The 19872-nt window shown below is 37.2% G+C and overlaps 1 protein-coding gene across 1 annotated transcript in view; it reads right to left on the reverse strand.

The window, feature by feature from the left end:
• The window catches only part of LOC114660252 (ataxin 7-like 1), a 124198-nt gene extending 108167 nt beyond the window's left edge, over positions 1-16031 (reverse strand). The window contains exons 1-2 of the mRNA XM_028812839.2: positions 15696-16031; positions 15068-15136 (exon numbers count right to left, since the gene is read on the reverse strand). Of these exons, the coding sequence (XP_028668672.1) occupies positions 15068-15136; positions 15696-15792 (166 nt within the window). The 5' untranslated portion in view covers positions 15793-16031. The remainder of the gene's footprint in view (positions 1-15067; positions 15137-15695) is intronic.
• Between the last annotated feature and the right edge of the window lie 3841 nt (positions 16032-19872).

A 19872-nucleotide genomic window follows, 5' to 3' on the forward strand; every position in this document is an offset into this window, starting at 1 on the left:
CCTTTTTGTGTATTTCATGCTCTGTTTCTTAACATTTGAGTGGATCGTTAGCCCTCTACCATCACCTTTCCTTATGGACTAATTGTACTAAGATTAGTCCATCTTCTGATTACCCATGGCTGTGTACTCAAACCTCCAAGCTCTGGTAATTATTTTCATGTGCAGCTTATTTTATTTTCCTACATTTTAGTGGATCAAACATCAAGTAACATCACTTAATGTTTCCTCTGGACTCTTGCTGCACTCCCCCTTCCCACCTTTCCCGCTGTGCTGCTCTGCTTTTTAGTCAGCTTGCTATTTCTCAGAGCAAATGGTACACTTTGCACAGACAAATGGTAGGACTGTAATATTTTAAAAATATATTTTAGAATGCGCAGCATCCAAAGTTTTTACACTCTAGATTGTGACGTCATTTGACAACATTTGTTTTGGAATACACCGTCCCACTCAGGGTTTAGGGAATAAGGGTGTCAATGTGTAAGAGTGTCAAGTCTGTGCCAAATTGAAATAACACAAGGTCTATCAATTTATTATGGACTGCAACCTTGATATATTATGCTTAACTAAAACATGGCAAAAACCTAACATGTTTGCATCTCTTATTGAAGCAACTCCATCAGGTTATGTTTACTTTGAAGGGACTCAGGAGCTCTGATCAGGGCAGAGAACTTACTGTAACTGAACTAAACATCAAAAGATTACCAACTGAATGTCAATTGTCCTTCAAGTGTTTGGCTGTAGAACTGACAAGGAAATCTGGTACTATCCTACTTATCGTTCTCTGCCAACATCCAAAATACAATTACTGTTTTTAGCTGATCTGACTGAACTGCTCAGTTCTCTTTTCCAGGTTGTCATTCTTGTAGGTGATTTTAATATGTACACTGACATGCCTACATGCAAGGTGACAAATGAATGCCTATCCCTAGTGGTCTATTTTGAATTGGTGCAACATGTTGAATTTCCTACCCACTTTGGTGGTCTGATAAGATCTGAGGCCTCATGTATAAACGGTGCGTACGCACAAAAATATTGCGCAAGAACATTTCCACATTCAAACTGCGATGTATAAAACCTAAACTTGGTGTAAAGCCACGCACATTTCCACGGTAGCTTATACCCTGTCGTACGCAAGTTCTGTGCTTGGTTTTGCAGACTGATGGCACCCAGCATCAAAGCAGTGCTACTGTTCCTGTGTGGTTACCGTTTCTTTTTTAGATCCACATCCCTGATGTGGCTTTATAAATACACTGAAATTAACCGCATATTGTTTATTAGTTTAAAGTGTCTGATTGTAATTAACCTGTAACAATATAATGGTCCACAGAATGCTCAAACTATTCCAAATACCATAACTGCTTTAGTGTTGTTACTCTCACTGCACCTTCTTCTTCGTCTTCTTTCAGCTGCTCCCATTAGGGGTTGCCACATCGGATAATATTTTTCCATATTATTCTCAATGCACCACTCAGAGTATTTATATCACTGTATCTGAGTGTGAATCACAGCTGTACAGCAGCTGATCGGAAAGAGAATTATCGGTATACAGCATCAAGCACACGCTGCCTCAGCCATGCTATCTATTGAACTGCACTCATACATCAAATGCTTCAGAGCCTTTCCTTGCAGTTCAGAAACAGTTTCATCCCAAGAGCTCTAAACGCACTCAATCAGTCTATCAAGTGCTCCTTGTAGAACGCTTTGTACTTAAGTACAATTACCTCACTGTAAACTTGCAATACAGTTATAATATTGCACAACCTGAGCCACTTTATAAAGCATGTACTGTATTTACATATGATGACGATATTTTTAAGATGAAATGCAGCAAAATATGTTTATTATACAGATAAAACTTTAACTTCATTTAAATAATATATCTTGTTAATAATTAAACATGTGAGGATATGGTACCGCTGCGCTAGCGAGCCGCTGGCGCTCCATTCACGGATTGTTCCTGCCTCACGCTGTATTCTTGCTGTGGCTGGCGCGACACTGGAAGGATAGATGGATAGAATAATTAAACACATAATACAAAGATATTTCAATGTTCCTTAGAAGTTTTGAAGAATCGCCGTTCTAAGCTTACAGATGGCTTAAAGTCTATTACAGAGCTGATTGTATGGCGATTGGGGGTATTTGGAGAAAGAAAAGTAAGGACAGGAAATGGAGGTTAGTATGTTTGAAAGTGACAGTACAGCTACAATAAAGTATTTCATCGAAGGTCGCGCACGGCACAGTAAGCATCTTGCGTGAGACATGAACAATCACTGTGCCACCGTGTTCCCATGTTTAATAACAAGCTTTAACTCCTATCATCATGAAAATGATATCACGTATACATTTCAGTATTTTAATTATTCAGAGAGCTGTAATATCACGAATGTAATGGATTCTGTGTCCTGCAGGAGGAAGAGAAAGCCCAGAAGCACGCAGTGATTCATACACATAGAGCACATAGAAGATCAAATACAAAACAAAGCATTTAACGTGCTACTTTAGTTACGATGGGATTTGGGAAACTAGTAAATTAAACAATTTTAAGATGAAGTTTATGATGTTCTACTTTAATGACAAAATAAACTACATGATTAAAATGGAAATTTTGAGATTAAAGTTGACATTTCGTGCTTTTTTCCCCCACTGTGTGCCTTTTTTTTTCTCTGTATCCGAATAAGCTTTCATATGACACTCAGACAGTGTGCTACGACTCGCCTTTTCACAATGACTTTGATATCTGACAACTTCTTTTTTATTTCGGGCACTGTGCGACTTTGTGAACTTGAGCTTTCGAGTTTCTCCGACACTCTATGTCACTTGATCAACTTCCTTTTGTTGTTTATACCACTGTTTAAACCAACAAATAATATGCTTTTCCTTGCCTCCACTTGGTATTCGCTGAAATTCTATTTTCCCTCGTGCTTTTGCCATTGCCTTTTCACAGAACACTGAGCTTAAGAGTTATTTATATTGATTTGCATATTCAAAGAGGCGTAATTCTGGGAGGAGTTGGGATGGGGCAGCAGGCGCGTGCATGTGCGTTAATTTCCATGCTGACCGGGATTTATGTAGCAGAAGAACATGGAAGTTGACAAACGCATAGATTTATGCAACTGGATTTTTATGTGCGTAAGTACATTTCTACTTTTGTGCTTACATCATGTTATAGTGCAAATTCTACGCACGGCGTTATGCATGAGGCCCCTGGTCTGTACATTTGGCTTATCTGTTGGCAACACTTACAACACTGATCTGGACCTTTCTGATCACAAAGCAGTACTTTCACTGTGCCAATGCCTCTTTTGGCTCTTAACTGTATATGTCAAATTTCTTTCAGAAAAATTATCTCTTCCTTTTTCCTTGCTGGAACTACTTGTGACCCTTTTCTGTCTTGTGCTGTTCCATGCTCATTAGTTTGTCTTGTTGATCACTATAACTAAGCCCTCCATTTAACATTAGATAAAACTTCTCCATTAAAACACAAGGTGGTCTCTTTTAAACATTCAGCTCCATGGTATAATTCGCTCCATGGTATTATGGTATTATATCATTATGGTCTAAGAAAGCAGCAGGTCGACATTTACAAAGAGTTTCATATAAACTCTCACTGTGTTTGACCAGACTTTTTCCAACCATCAAAAGGCTTACAGAGGTGACCTCTCTATAACCAAGAATGCATACTATGGCAAAATAATAGAGAGTGGACATAATAACCCGAGGATTTTGTTCTCTGTGGTTAAAAGAACTACTTTATCCTGCATCTGGCCTTATCATTTCCTTCATGGAAAACTTTGTAAAATTTTGTTATCTACTGTACATTAATTAATGACTTGATCTGTGAGATGAGTCCTACTACCTGTGTACTCTCTGGACCCTATCTTCAATAAATCCTGTCTTCATTCTGTAATCCTAACTATTAAGACAATAATAAATACATCCATTGACACCAGCTCTGTGCCAGTTGTTTTGAAATTCACCTCGGCAAACCCAATGTTAAAGTCTGGTATTGATGCTGACAATCTGAACAACTTTCTGCCCATCTCTCACTTACCTTTTCTGTCTAAAGTGCTTGAGTGTGTTGTTGTCTCCCACATTACTAGTTACATAACTTGTAATAAGCTGTCAGAAACCTTTCAATCTGGTTTAATAGCTCAGCTGTGAAACTGCTCTGCTTTGACTAACTAATTATTAGCAGACGGTAGGCAAACCAGTACATTAATTCTATGAGACCCTAGTGCAGTATTTGATATTGACAAGCATCATATTCTGCTGTCACTAATGGAGAACATGCGGGGTGTCGCTGGCATTGCCCTCTAATGGTGTAAGTCCTATCTTACTGAAAGGCAAGAGTTTGTTAGTCTTGGCAACAGCAGGTCCAGCATCAGTCACACAAGGTGTCCCTCAAGGCTCTGTCCTCAGCCCTCTATTCTTTTGTATCTACAGTACATGCTTTCCCTTGGTCATATTATTCATAGCTTTGTACTAGGTTATTTTTATGTGGATGATACTTAGATCTTTTCCAGTGTTAAAAGTGAAAGTTCCTTAGAAATTCCTAAGCTCACAACATGCCTCAGTGAAACCTGAAAATAACTTTTTAAAAATAAACTGCAGCAAAACTGAACTCATGCTATTTGGCACTGAATGATCAGCTTAAGAAAATTACATTTTCAATTAATCTGGCATTCTTGTACTGCAGGGAATCTTGACGTCATTTTTGATTCCTCCTCATTCTGCCCAAATAAACCACATTAAGAAACTTTCTTACTTCCACCTCCATAACATATTCCATGTTCTCTCATTCCTCTCCTTTACTGATCCTAAGAAACTTGTCCATGCTTTTATTACATACCAAATCGACTAATGTAACTCCCTACTGACACATGCCCCTTCTAATCTGTTATCACAGCTCCAGTTGATTCAAAACACTGAATTTCAGTCCTTACAAAGTCCCAAAACAGCAGTCACATAACACACTTCCTGCCTCTATCTTCACTGGCTCCCTCTGTCTTATAGGATCAAATATAAAATTCTGTTACTAACCTATAAAGCTCTAAATGGCCTTGCACTGGACAACATCTGTAACCTCCTCCATCATTATGCTTCTGTCTGCCAATAAAGGTCCACTGATTCAGGCAATCTTGTAGTGCCCAAAACAAACCTATACTCAACAGCTGACAGAGTCATCAGCTGTACAGCACCCAGACTTTCAAACAAACTCCCTATGTTAATGAGATCAGTGGACTCAATTCATTCTTTTAAAAAAACAAGTAAAAACTAATTTGATCAGGAAAGCTTTTAAACTCACCCTGGTATTCTGTCCAGGGGCTTCATTTATAAACTTTGTGTGCACCGTCACATCTATCAAAGCTACCTTCAAAATAAATGAATCACAGGCTGACCCAGGACATGGAGACACAATGTTTCTCAGCCACATCTTTCCATAACAGATGACTTGGGCATTAATGAAATGCAGCTGTTCATAGTTAAAAAAACAGCTTCATTCTCTGTGCCCTTATTGCAATATGAGGGCATTAAAGTGATCCAATCACATTAGAAGAGCCAGAAACTGGTGTAAATTGATGTTCTATGTTGGCAAAATCATGCTATGTTTTGTGTATGTACACCCTCACCATACAAAAACTGGATGTAGTGCCTCGCCAATGGCTTCCAGCATAGAAGGCACGATGGAGATTAAGCTTTGCCGAGATATTTTTGACATGCAACTAAAATACAATCTATACGTTATATTCAATGTTTTTGAGGTGTAATATGTTTGTGATGTCAATGCACATTATAATAATAGCTCAGAAATATGAATTATTATGCATGTGAATTGTCATTTAGCTGGTTAAGCTGCATTTCCCTAATTAATCAAAGGTGTCGTCATTTCCCAGTTTCTCCAAAATATCGCATATGCATGAGTCAGACTTGCCCTAAACAAATGCATGTTCCCCCTAGATTTTCTTTTACAAATCCCGCCATTTGCGTGGAAAGTGCTTTATAAATGAGACCCAAGTCCTCAGGATGATTTGCATTTGTATCACAAGTAACAGTATCTTGTTGTGACAGACAGACAGACAGACAGACAGACAGACAGACAGACAGACAGACAGACAGACAGACAGACAGATAGATAGATAGATAGATAGATAGATAGATAGATAGATAGATAGATAGATAGATAGATAGATAGATAGATAGATAGATAGATAGATAGATAGATAGATAGATAATGCAAGAAATTGTGCAAGGGCAGCACTGTTCTACAAAAGTTCCAGCTACAAATCAAACACGTAAGCAGCACCAAAAAATGTCACATCAATAAATAACAAATAACATGTTTAATAATAATAATTCATTACATTTATATAGTTTAAATGTGCAGTTGCTGTTATACTAGACATTATTACTGGTAATGATTTCTCACTATCATCTGTATATGAAAATAAACTTGAATCTGAAACTGAAACCTGAGGTATCACGTATACTGCTTAAAATGTAATTGAAATCAAGGCATACTTGCAAGGAGTCATCCCTTGGTAAGAGATATCCCTCACATACTGATACAACAAAAATGCTGTACCCACCAATTGTAGTATGCTGCTAGAATTAGTTTAAAGTATTGCTGGTAATATATTCACTCCTGTGTATTTAGAAAAGAGAGAGATTTCAAAATGCATCTACCGCCCTCTCTGACAGAAAGCTGTATGCTGTGTTCCTCTTTCTCTTCAGCTCCAGCTAGCAGTCTCTGGCGTCTGAGAGTTCATGGAAGCTGAATGTCTGATGCTATGTTATTCTTACATCAATAAATGCTAGAATTGTACTGTAGTGATGTAAAATAGATGCCAACAAAAACTGACTACCAACATGATATACCATATCATGACAAAAACTATTCAATTGCAGCTCTTTTAAAAAAAAAAAAGACTATAGAAAACCATTATTACTACCACTGAGATATTAAATTGCCTAAACATTTATACTGATATACTTAAATAAATAACTCCATGATATTTACCTTAAGATCTTCTCCCACCATTTTTTCAAAGTATTTTTTTAGATTTTCTGCTAAGTTTCTATTGCAAACCATGCTTCTCTTCGCCTTGGTATGCCTTGCAATTCTCTGTAAATGTTTGTCAAGCATGTCAGATATGTTACCTAATATGGTCTTATGAAATATTTATGAAACCTCATTATTTTGTTTACTATAATGAGAAGAAGCTCCACAGAGACAAGACTAATTTGTCCATGTCTTTTGCAGTATACAATCTAAACAGTTTAGTTATATAATTCAAGTTTACCCAAATATATAATGTTTTTTTTTGTTTGTTTTCCCAATACAGAAATAAGAGACACAGCAGGAGCCCTAGGTTCTATACACTGAACAGGACACTTGTTATATTTTAGAAACATACAGTAAATTCAGTAGCAGAAAATTTGTTGTTTACTACACATTTAGAAAAGGAAGTTCTAATCCTAGCCCATTGGTTCCAGTGAAAGGAACCCTTAATGCTTCAGCATACAAAGCCATTTTGGACAATTTCATGCCCCCGAATTTGTGGGAACAGTTCGGGGATGGTCCCTTCCTGTTCCAACATGACTGCGCACCAGTGCACAAAAGCAAAGTCTATAAAGAAATAGATGAGTGAGTTTGGTGTGGAGGAACTTGACTGGCCTGCACAGAGCCCTGACCTCAACCCAAAAGAATGCCTTTGGGATGAATTAGAGCAGAGACTGCGAGTCAGGCCTTCTCGTTCAACATCAGTGCCTGACCTTAAAAATGCTCTCCTGGAAAAATGGTCAATGATTCCCAAAAACACACTACTAAACTTTGTGAAAAGCCTTTCCAAAAGAGTTGACGCTGTTATAGCTGCAAAGGGCAACTCCATATTAAAGCCTATGTTTTAAGAATGGGATGTCATTAAAGTCCCTGCCTCGTGCCCTGTGTTGGCTGGGATTGGCTGCAGCAGACCCCCGTGACCCTGTGTTCGGATTCAGCGGGTTGGAAAACGGATGGATGTCATTAAAGTTCATGTGTGTGTAAAGGCAGGTGTCCCAATACTTTTGGCAATATAGTGTATCTCAAATACCAGGTCCCATAGACAACATTCTATGAAGGACAAGTGTTTTCTTCCTAAAACCATGTGCTACAAAAATATGCTCAGTAGTACTAAAAGGACTGATTTTGCTAGTTCTGTATTGTATAAAAAGCAGTGTTGTATAAACTAATCAACATCCATACTTGAGCAAAAGTAGAGACACCTTTCTGAAAAGTTACTCAAGTGAAAGTAATATTTGTGTTATCTGATATTAATTGTACTTAAGCACAAGTAAATTTACGACCTATCAATCTATTTTCGAAAGCCATTTATTTGGAGAAGGGTCGTTGGGAAGCTGGAGCCTCCCCTGGGAAGCATCAGGTGCAAGGCAGGAACAAGTCTCGGACAGGACACCAGCTCATTGCAGGGTGAACACACACTCACACACACACAAACCAGGGGCCAATTTAGCATCATCAATCGATCAGAACCTGCATATCTTTCAACTGTGTAAGGAAACCAGAGTGCCAGGAGGAAAAACACTCAGACACGGAGAGGACGTGCAAACTCTACACAGGGAAAACCCAGGATTAACACTGCACTACATCAATTTATAAACTGTATAGTCAAAAAAAGTTTTTGCAAACTTAAAATAATTAAGACTTCCTTCTTTTTGCACAGGTTTTATTCCAATCACTAAACTAACTGCCAGGTAACTGCAAGCTATGACATTCAACATGAGTGAACAGCAACTCTGAAGCTATGACAATCAGCATGAGTTGACATCTTAATGTTTATATCTTAAATCATTGGGGTGTGACCTAGTAGCAGAGCTGTACAAGCTTCCACCACTTTTGGAAGGAGCTAATTCACTCCTGAAAATCCCTTTGTAAAATGATTTTTTGTAATGTGAGTAATGTAATATCTAGCTAAAATTACTGGAAAACATTTTTAAGTGTTCCCTTCCCCCAAAAATGATCCCCATTATTGGTCAAAGAACACCAAACCACAGAAACAAATGGACAGAATTAATGTAATAATAACATCCATCCATCCATTATCCAACCCCCTATATCTAACTACAGGGTCACGGGGGTATGCTGGTGCCAATCCCAGCCAACACAGGGCGCAAGGCAGGATAATAATAACATTAATAATAACATTAGTCATCAAAACAAACCCTAATAATGTTAAATAAAGTGCTTTACCTAAACTATATCTCTTCTAATTTAACATTCAAAGGAATGGAATTTTGTTTTTTTCCTAGAGCTTTTCCAACTGTCGGATGATCTGTTTTGGAGCCGTGATACTCAAGTTAATCTGAGAAGACATGTGAGTGAACCACAGCATGTGAAGGTACAAGTAGACAGGTGGAGTGGTGGCTCTGAGGCTAGGGATCTGCACTGGCAATCGGAAGGTTGCTGGTTCGAATCCCTTAACCTTAGCCCTTAACCTGCAATTGCTAAGCACTTTGAGTAGTGAGAAAAGTGCTATATAAATGTAAAGAATTATTAAGTACACTTCAGTTCAGCCTGTGGATCTAGCTCTACCTAATTCAGCAGGCTCCATTAAGGCAACGTCTGAAAGCACTGGCATCAGCTGTGGAAATAACTGAGAGAGTGGGTGCCACCAACATCCAGCTATGCCCTGTTCCACAGGCTGCAGTGAAGTGTACTTCAAACAACTACATAGAAGATTGGATTTTATTCTTCCCAATTCCTAAGGTTTCCCATTGAGCAAAAAGAAACAAGCCTAAACTAGACTTTAATATTGCCGTTCAAAACATCTTTATGAATATGAAGAAAAATGATATAAAGAGAATCCAAAAAGAATCCAAGATGCAATCATAAACAGTTTTTGGGGAGGTTGTTAACTGTGAGAATTACAGACTGTGTCAGAAGGAAACGGAATATCCACTTCCCCCCCATGCGCCATCTCTTTTGCGACAAGTAACAAAGGAAGTGTCCTGATGCACTCTACCACAGTAAAAATGATTAAACAGAAATTTCTACCAGTATACTGAATACCACAACTCAGTTACTTAATTGTAGCTTTTTTGCAAGCAATTCCGGCACGGAATCTTCTTGGGCATGATGCAACAATTTTCACACACCTGGATTTGGAGCTTTTATGCCATTCTTCTCTGCATTTACTCTCGGGTTCTGGTAGGCTAGATGGAGACCATCGATGCTGAGGTATTGTCAGGTCTCTCAAGTGATGTTTGATTGGATTTAAGTCCAGGCTCTGGCTGGGCCACACAAGCACATTCCCAGAGTTGTCTCTAAGCCAATCCTGTGTTGTCTTTGCTTTGTGTTTTGGGTCATTGTCCTGGTGAAAGTTGCCCCTTTAGGCCCAGAGCACTCTCAAGCAGGTTTTCATTAAACATATTACTGTACTTTGCCTTGTTTAGCTTTCCCTCAACCTTGTTTAGTCTCCCAGTCCCTGCCACTGAAAAACAACTGCCACCATCATGCTTTAGCACTGGAATGATAGTGCACAGGTGATGAGTGGTGTCTGGTTAACTCCAGACATGACACCAATCTTAGTTTATTCAGACCAAAGAATTTTGTATCTCACAGTCTGGGAGAGCTTTAGTTGCCTTTTTCCAAAATACAAGTGGGTGTACATGTGTCTTTTACTGAGGAGTTGCTTTTGTCAGGCCACTCAGTCATAAAGCCCAGATTGGTGAAGTGTTGCAGTGATAGTTATCATTCTGATGTTTTGCCCACATGGGTTCTCTGCAGCTCAGCCAGAATGACAATCGGGTTCTTGGTCACCACACCTACCATGGCCTTTCTCCCACAATTGTAAAAATTGGCTATTTGGCCAGCTCTAGGAAGAGCCATGTTTGTTCAAACATCTTCCATTTAAGAACTAGGAAGGCAAATGTGCTTTTGGAAGCCTTTAATGTCACAGAACTTTTTGTGAGATTTGCAAATCTGTGCCTTGACACAATCCTGTCTCTAAGCTATATAGGCACTTCCTCCAACCTCATGGCTTGGTTTTTGCCCTAGTACACATTGTCACCTGTGGGACCTTATATAAACAGTTGTGTGTCTTTCCTAATCAAGTCCACACAATTGAACTGACTAAAGGAGGACCACAAACAATTTGTAGAAACATCTCATAGATAATCAATAGAATAGGATGCACTTGAGAAGGATTTCAAGAGTAATAGCAAAAGTTATGAAAAATTTAGTCAAAGTGATATTTCAGTTTTTTATTAAATTAGCAAATATTTCTAACCTGTTTTCATGTTGTCATTCTGAGGTACTGAGTGTTGCTTGATGTGGGGAAAAAATTAGTTTAAATAATTTTAGCATAAAGCTGAAACATTGAAGGGGTCTGAACACTTTCTGAATCCACTGTATATTGGAGTAAAAGGCTCCACTTGCATTTGAAAATATACTGATTACCAAATAATGTAAAAGTAGACCAAAAATTTTATACTCAAGTAGAAACTTTCGCTAAACATACTCAATTACAGTAACTAATTATTTCTACTTCATTACTATACGACACTGCTAGACAGTAAATGTAATTTTTGAATCTATTATTTCAAAAGAAAAGTAGGTAGCCATAATCTTTGCTTTTATATTCAGGAAAATGTAAAATGTAATACTCAATAAAATGTTATTTTTCATTTCTTATATCAACCCACTTGATCCATCCAGGGAAAATTTTAACCAAATAAAATGACAGAAATGTCATGGCACTACACTATCACTGCAAATTATTTCAAAAACTGACAAATAATCTGCATTATTATAAAACTGAATACTAATTTACTGTAATATAAAATGTACCATCTACTGTGATGGGTGCATACTGTATAAAGTAATTGCTTTTACTGCTTTCTCATCTAAAAAGTGGTCATTTGCTAATGATGCAATGCCTCAGAAGTTAGTTAATTAAGGAAAGTATAGAAATTTTAAATGGGCCACTACTGTTTAAATGTGTATGTCACTTAATTTATCTTTAATTGTAAGCACAGAGTGTCAGTATAATGGAACCTTATAGCCTAGTAAATACATTACAATCTTTGCATAAAAAAAGAGATGACAGATTAAACTTTTCCTCTTCATATATTTTTAACTCTTGATGTGAGAAATTGTCCTGTCTCAGCAGACATATATTTGATATTTCATTTTTCTTCTGCCAAGTATGATGTATTGAGTGCTATAACTGCAACAATTCTTTGTTGTAGACAGTTCATATCAAGACTTTATTCTTCACAGTCAATACTTTTGATATATGCTCACAAGAAAAAAGACTTGGATATTACGCACCGAATGTTGGAGCAGTATTGGTTCACTGGCTGGGACACAAATAGTGATTGCTAAAATACAAAAGACAGTTTACATTTTTCTTCTACATTTCTATGTAAAGATTAATATTTTTTTCCCTGTTATTTACATAATAAAAACATTTTTACATGGTGCAATTCTGTTATGGGTTAGCCAATATTAAAGAATTCATCAGATAACTGAAAAAATATTCAATACAGAACTGTTTCTTTTGAGTACTGCTTAGCAAAGCTCAAACATTAAAAGATATTAAAACCTTTTATTTACTTTTCCTTGTCCTAGAAGGCAAAAATGCCAAAATTTACTTCAATTTTTTAAACAGTGCCTACTTCCTAAATTTAAGGACTTAACTAAATATTCTATTTACCTGTTACTTCACTATGATTCTGAATGTCCACAGATTTGCATTGTACCTCTTTATATGAACATGCTAAAGTCTGTATTTTATATGTAAATACAGTAGGTTTTTTGACATAATATTTTGTTAAACATATTTAATCCAATTATGAGTCACCAGTGGCTGAAGAATATCCTAGTAACACTGAATGCAAGGGGGGATCCTGGAAAGTCTAGCATAGGGTCCACTTGTGAATGCATCCATGCAGGGTGAATTTAAAATGACCAATTAACCTAACCTAAAGAGGCAAACAGGCAAACTCAACAACCATGGATGGAATTTAAAATAAGGACACTTCAACCATGAAGCTGCATTTTTAACCACTGCAACATTGTGCCATGCTAGTATGTTGATTAACATTTGTTAATTCTAAGGAACAAGCACATGCAACTCATAATGTTGTCAGTGGACAAATAATATAATTTGTGTTATACCTGAATGCAAACCTCTGTTTTTAGAAAGTAACAGCCATTTTATAGACACAGAGGCTAATAAGTCACACAAAACTACAAAATGAAATAGGGTACACAGATTACAACTATTAAAAAAATATTTTATATATATCTCAGAGTAAAACAAACATACTTCTATGTAATAAACATAACCTATCCAATTACCTGTCCAACTAACTTCATTTTTAAGCCATCTGAGAACCACTTTTTAGCTATTTTTTTTTTCTTTCCAAACTCTGTCACTTAATATGTATTCACTTTAGTATTGTAAAAACAGGCTCAAAAAATAAGCATCTTTTTTCTCTTGTACCCTTTCTCTATAATACCAGAAACAAATAGGTAACAAAAGGCAGTCATTATTAGGCAAGGATGAATTAGAAATTGGCAAACAAGCGACAAATAGAATCTGAACATTATGGTCAGGATGATAATTACAATAACACAATTATAACAATAGTTTCAGAATAAACACATTTCATGATATACAGGCCAAGAGTAGAAATAAGACAATTTTAATTTAAAAGAAACAAAAAATTTTCCACTTAAGAGATCACTTGTAATGTAAACTTGCAGGCAAGGCAGGAATCCAAAATAATGTTCATGCACTACTGAATTACTGTAAGCAAGTAACACGATCAACTAGCTGAGTGAGCTTTACCTGACACACAAGCTGGGGGGCATGGTAAACACTGAGGCGGCATGGATTAGTCAAATAAATATAATTCTTAATTTGCAGTATATTTTTACATTGAAACTGATTTCTTGTTGATATTCTTTAAGACTAGATATGGTTTTATGTTTTGACAGAGATCACCTTAACAACAGCATTAGTTGGATCAACAGAACAACCTGGATGCACTGTGAAAGAAGAGTTCAACTGGAAAATTGGTCACTTTTTTGGAACTTCTAGAAATATGTTTAATAATTAGGTATAAAATACCTCTTATCAAGTATTTATATATGTATATACTTAATAACTGCTACAATTAAATTGTTTTACAGAAATAGTTCTATTTATGAAATTTATTCTTAAAATAAAAAACAGCCAATGTAAAATTACAACTAGCAGCAAAGCACACCAGGAAACAATGTTAGAAAATAAAAACACTCTCAAATTTGCTTAACTCCGTGGCAGTCCATTGCCTATGCTGCCGGAACTGGGTGTACATCAGGATCCAGTTCAAGACAAGTTACAAGTCTACTGTAGTAGCTATAAAATGGGAAGGCAAATATTTTAAGTTTCCTTGTGAAAAATGTACTATAAGCATCATGCTTTAAAGGAGGCAAATCCTGCATAATTCCTAAAAATTCTTTCATTTACAATTTAATTAATCTCAATTTAGAAGGACAATTCATTTTAATTTCACATACGGATGGGTCTGATATTTTGCATTCTTTAAAGACAAAACCAACAGAAAGTAAAAGGTTGAAACTGTTTTATCCAGAAATGTGTTTAATGCACTCTGAACATCTACTGTACATGGCTTGGCATACAGGCTGCTTTTTTTCAGATGTGTTTTGCATAGTTTACCTGCAGAGTCAAATTCAAAAGAAGGAATTATTAAACTAAACAACAACCATGAAGGTAGACTACATGAACACCCCAATCTATTGAGAAAATCTGCTCTACAGAAAAAAAAGAGCTCAAACCTAAATGTAAAAACCTCATGAGACCTAGGATAAGCAGGGTTTCCAGTTCAGCTTGGAGGCAATTTCATTATTACTGAGAAAAATGGATTTGGACCGTGGGCGACTACTCTCTTTGGGGCAGCAGTGGGCACGTCTCAAATGATACTGATTATTTCATACTCATTTAAGTCTATCATCTTTGGTGTGAAGTCATCATATTTAAGCATGATTGACAACACTTACCTTCTCTATTAAGTCTCATCACCTCCCTGCATTTTCCAAGCTCTTTGCCAGTCTCTTCTAAATCTACATCTGCAGATAAATGCAAAATGAAATAAAATAAAAATGAAGGCAGTGGAGAAGCGAAGCAGTGTGCTTTTATTTATTTATGTATGTATATATGAATGTATGTATGTATTCATGGTGTGCTTCTGGACTGGTATATGGTACCTGGCCCACAGAGAGAGGGAGAGGGAGAGAGAGAGAGAGTGTGTGTGTGTGTGAGAGAGAGAGAGAGAGAGAGAGAGAGGGAGAGGGAGACAGCAGCAACAGCAGCGGCAGCGGAGCGGGGTGAGCGCACTCCTGAAGCTGGGCAGCTGTCACCGACACTCGTGAGGAAGAAAAAGACAAACGCAACAGGAAACACGGACACACTTGCATAGACAGACAGGCCAGCAAGCACCAGGGCCTCCTAGTTTCGCTCAGTATATTCAATAGATTGTGTATGGACTCAGAAAGATTAAATAATAATAATAATAAATAGCAGACGCATGGAGGACACCAGTGGCCACTGTCTGAATTTAAAAGCATTTGGCATGATATTAATATCTCGACGTGGAAAACGAGTCTGTATCGGGTCGGGTTTTCTTACTGTCCGAGCAGTGTAATTTAGCTGCGTCGATAAAGGTGGACCAGGGTTTGCACAGAAACGCATCCGGACTGGGCAGTTTGCGATCCAGTGTCGCCATTGCTCTTCCTTCTTGTTGCTTTTCCCCCTTTCCTTCGCCAGTCAGCGACACGGGACTTGCGGAGTCGTGACGTCACGTTCGGGAAACTCCGGTAGCTACCCCGAGCACTTCCGAGTCGCTAAGAAAGTTGGCCGCGCGTTTGAAAACGCTCTATTGCCGCAATAGCTTCCCTTTATGACTGAATTTCTTCGAAAAACTGTTGACAGAACAAACTTCAGAGGAAAACGCCTACACAAGCGTTTACGTCTCTTCCATTTCCGCTTATTATTTCTGTATTTATTTTTGCATATACTGTACAGACACAGGCTAGGCAATAGCTGATGTCCAAGATGTAAAAGCAATAGGTTAAATGTTTGCCAGCCACCAAAGTTTTTATTTCGTTGAAATAAATTTTGGGTGCTTGTGTGAAGGTGGGCATCATTCCAAGTCTGCGGGTACTATGCATTGTGACACTGACCAGTTCTGATCCCGTGTACATCAGTGCTCTGCTGCCTGTTGAAGGGCCCTGCTTGGCATTTTGCTGTACTGTATTGTTCTATAATGAATACTACTTTGGATTAGATTAGATTAGATTTGGTAAACTTTATTAATCTCAATGGTAAATTTAGATGCATACAGCGTCAGAAACATGAACTAGGATAGAGACTCGAGACATATAATACAGCCAATCAATAACTCGATAAATAAATGTGTATCGTGCAGAAATTTCAAAATGAACTTAAAATGTAAGGCAGGAGGAAACCATGAATTACCTGATAGCAGTGGGCAGAAAAGATCCCCACAGGCGCTTCTTATCACATCGTGATGGAATGAGGCTGTGACTAAAAGTGCTCCAAAGACAGAGCCCCCTGGAGGAGATGGAGGGGATTTTTCATAATGGCATCCAATTTCAATTGTATCCGGCTGCAGGTGTCTCCCAACAGAGGAGAAGGGTCCGGCTGCAATTGTGCAACAGAGTGAAGCTACGGACTCGGCCTTCCACGCCTCCTCAATTCCACACCACGCCCCAAGCATTCGCGTCCGTCATCTGTCACATCGCTTTCGTTGAAAAATTAGTAACGTTGATTTGCCCTGTAACCCTAAAAGACGATATTAATATGACTTCCTCCAATTACGAGGCAAGAATCACAGTTTCTCTTTTGGTATTACTGTCGTATTTACTTTTAGAAACAAAAAAAAAAAACAGTTTTATAATTTATAAGTCAGGATTCGATAGTTAAAAGAAAGAGGACATAACATATTTTTAGATTAAGGAAACACCATACTAAATATGAATGTGGTTGCTCTAACTGCTATTATAGTGAATTCTCTCATTCAAAATATTTGAAATTATGTTTACGGTACTTGTGTACTAAACGGCATGTCTGACATTATTTCTGGAACCTCGTTCAATAAAGGAAAATTCTGTTAATGACATTAATTTATTATGTTACAAAATAAATGATGATCAATAACACAACATAACAATCAACAGGCATGAAAACAAAGGTCTAAACCTTCGAGTTCTCGGTAAAAGAAACTTTTAAAATTGTTTATATTGAACAATTTTTTAAATGATCCAACTTACTATACAGTTCATGTGTACCTTCATTTCCTTTGTCTGTCTTGAATTGTGTTTTCTTAATTTTGTTCTATGCTGCTGCAATAATGTTGCTAAATTTCAATTCGAGTTATTAAACTTTCAAACGTTTTCCTGGTTTTTAATTTTAATGCATGATTGTTCTCCCTGGGACCCTAACTTATAAGTATGTACTTATCAAAAAAAGTTGCTTAATAGATATTATAACATTTGTTTTTCTAAGAAATGTAAAAATTTGCATTATTGAAAGTTGCACTTCCATAAACTGTCTTTTTTATTTATTTTGGAACTGAACTACCAGATTATAAACTTAACTTTAAAAATGATTTGTTTGGGTAGATGCAATAATTACAAATCAATTTTTTAGTGATTTTAAATCCTTTAATCGCCATATACAATTTCTTGTATTAGGAATTTGTCATTTCTCACATGCCCCAACTTACTCTACTAAGAAGTGCAGATCTGAGACAATGGACTGTAAAGATGAATTTGGTTTGCAACACTTATTACAAAAATGTTAAAGAATATATAAAATATAGAACAAGAATTGTAGGTTGTAACTGAACAATGAGGGACATGTATGTTTGTTACATTTTCTCACAAAACACAGTCATTTTCCTTTTTCCTCTCACGTTATTTATAAACAGATGCATGTCTTCCATATGTGAAAAAAAAGGATGATGAAGAGTCTAAAGAATATTCTTTCCCCTCTTCTTCTGGAAATCTAGATAGCAAATCAAATTTCTGAAGGGCTTCCTCAATGTCATCTTTGTCCATTGACAGTAATGCAGGGAGTAAGATGTGGCCCCTGAACACAGAAATATTCTTTGCACACCACTTCTCTGCCTTGGTAAGATGCTGAAGGATTCCATGTTGCTGTAATATGTTTTATTAAAAAAAAAAAAGAAAATTCTTTAAATGGTCATTATAAAGCTTAAAACCCTTTCCTCCACATTTACAAGTAATGTAAGAAAAGGAAAGTAAAAAAATTATGTACAGTATATTCTGAATTTGTTATACATTATTAACATTACTGCTTTCGATCGCAGATTCTACAAGTCTCCAATGTTTCTTACAATACACTATTATTAACACAGCGCACAATGCATTTCACATTTTTAAGGCCTTTAACAGTTGTACTAGTACTCCAATTTGTCAGAAGATGTAAAACAGGCTTTTAGTCTTTTGGGATTTGACTCCTACTAGTTAACTATTAACAGTAGGCATCTGAGACAAGCATTACAACCCAACCACAGGGGATGCACAAACCAGCGTGTTTCTTCGTGCCGGTCCCAAGCCCGGATAAATAGGGAGGGTTGTGTCAGGAAGGGCATCTGGTGTAAAGTTTTGCCAAATCAATATGCAGACAACAATACTAATTTCCATGCCGGATTGGTCAAGCCCTGGGTTAACAATAACCGCCACCAGTACTGTTAGTCAACAGGGTGCTGGCGGAAATTGGGCTACTGTTGGCCAAAGAAGAAGAAGAGGGGAGAGATGTGTCTGGAGGCAGGAGGAGAAGAGGAAGGTAAGGAGAGTGGAACTGAGGGTAGGAACTTTGAATGTTGGCAGTATAACTGGTAAGGGGAGAGAGTTAGCTGATATGATGGAGAGAAGGAAGGTTGATATATTGTGCATGCAAGAGACTAAATGGAAGGGGAGTACGACCAGGTGGAAATTGGAGGTGTGATGATGAATGTTGTTAGTGCATATGCCCTGCAAGTTGGGTGTGCAATGGATGAGAAAGAATATTTTTGGAGTGAGTTGGATGAAGTGATGAACAGTGTACCCAAGGGACAGAAAGTGGTGATTGGAACGGATTTCAATGGACATGATGGTGAAGGGAACAGAGAAGACGAGGAGGTGATGGGTAGGTACTGTATGGTGTCAAGGAGAGGAATGAAGAAGGTCAGAGGATAGTGAATTTTGCCAAAAGGATGGACATGGCTGTGGTGAATATGTATTTTAGGAAGAGGGAGGAACATAGGGTGACGTACAAGAGTGGAGGAAGATAATAATAATAGTAATACATTTTATTTATATAGCACCTTTCCCATGCTCAAGGCATTTCACAGAGTTTAAGATAGAACGACAGGGTATACAGTATATAGCATTGTATAAACCAGATAAATAATATTTACAGATGTAACATAGGGTGTGTAACAAGTGGCCATTTCCATTGTTGTTTTTGTTTAAAAGTCATTGTCAACAGTTTACTGTTTGTCAGTATTTAATATTTTTCTTTAATTAATTGTTTTTCCCCTTGTATTAGGGTCTTCCAAGTCTGATGAATAGCCATGACTGTGGAATTTTCATCTTGATGCTATGACCATTTCATATTTTAACTATATTTTTTGTATGTCTGTATTTAATGTTGTGTCCAGGTTTCCAAATGACCATTTTGTGGTTTCTCTGTATTTCATCCTCGAGGCCCCATTCAATTTTAACGAGGTGTGTCTCAACTTTAGTCCTCTCTTCTTTCATTGTAGAATTTGTAGAGC

Source organism: Erpetoichthys calabaricus, chromosome 1 (genome assembly GCF_900747795.2).
Source record: "Erpetoichthys calabaricus chromosome 1, fErpCal1.3, whole genome shotgun sequence".
NCBI classification, from domain to species: domain Eukaryota; kingdom Metazoa; phylum Chordata; class Cladistia; order Polypteriformes; family Polypteridae; genus Erpetoichthys; species Erpetoichthys calabaricus.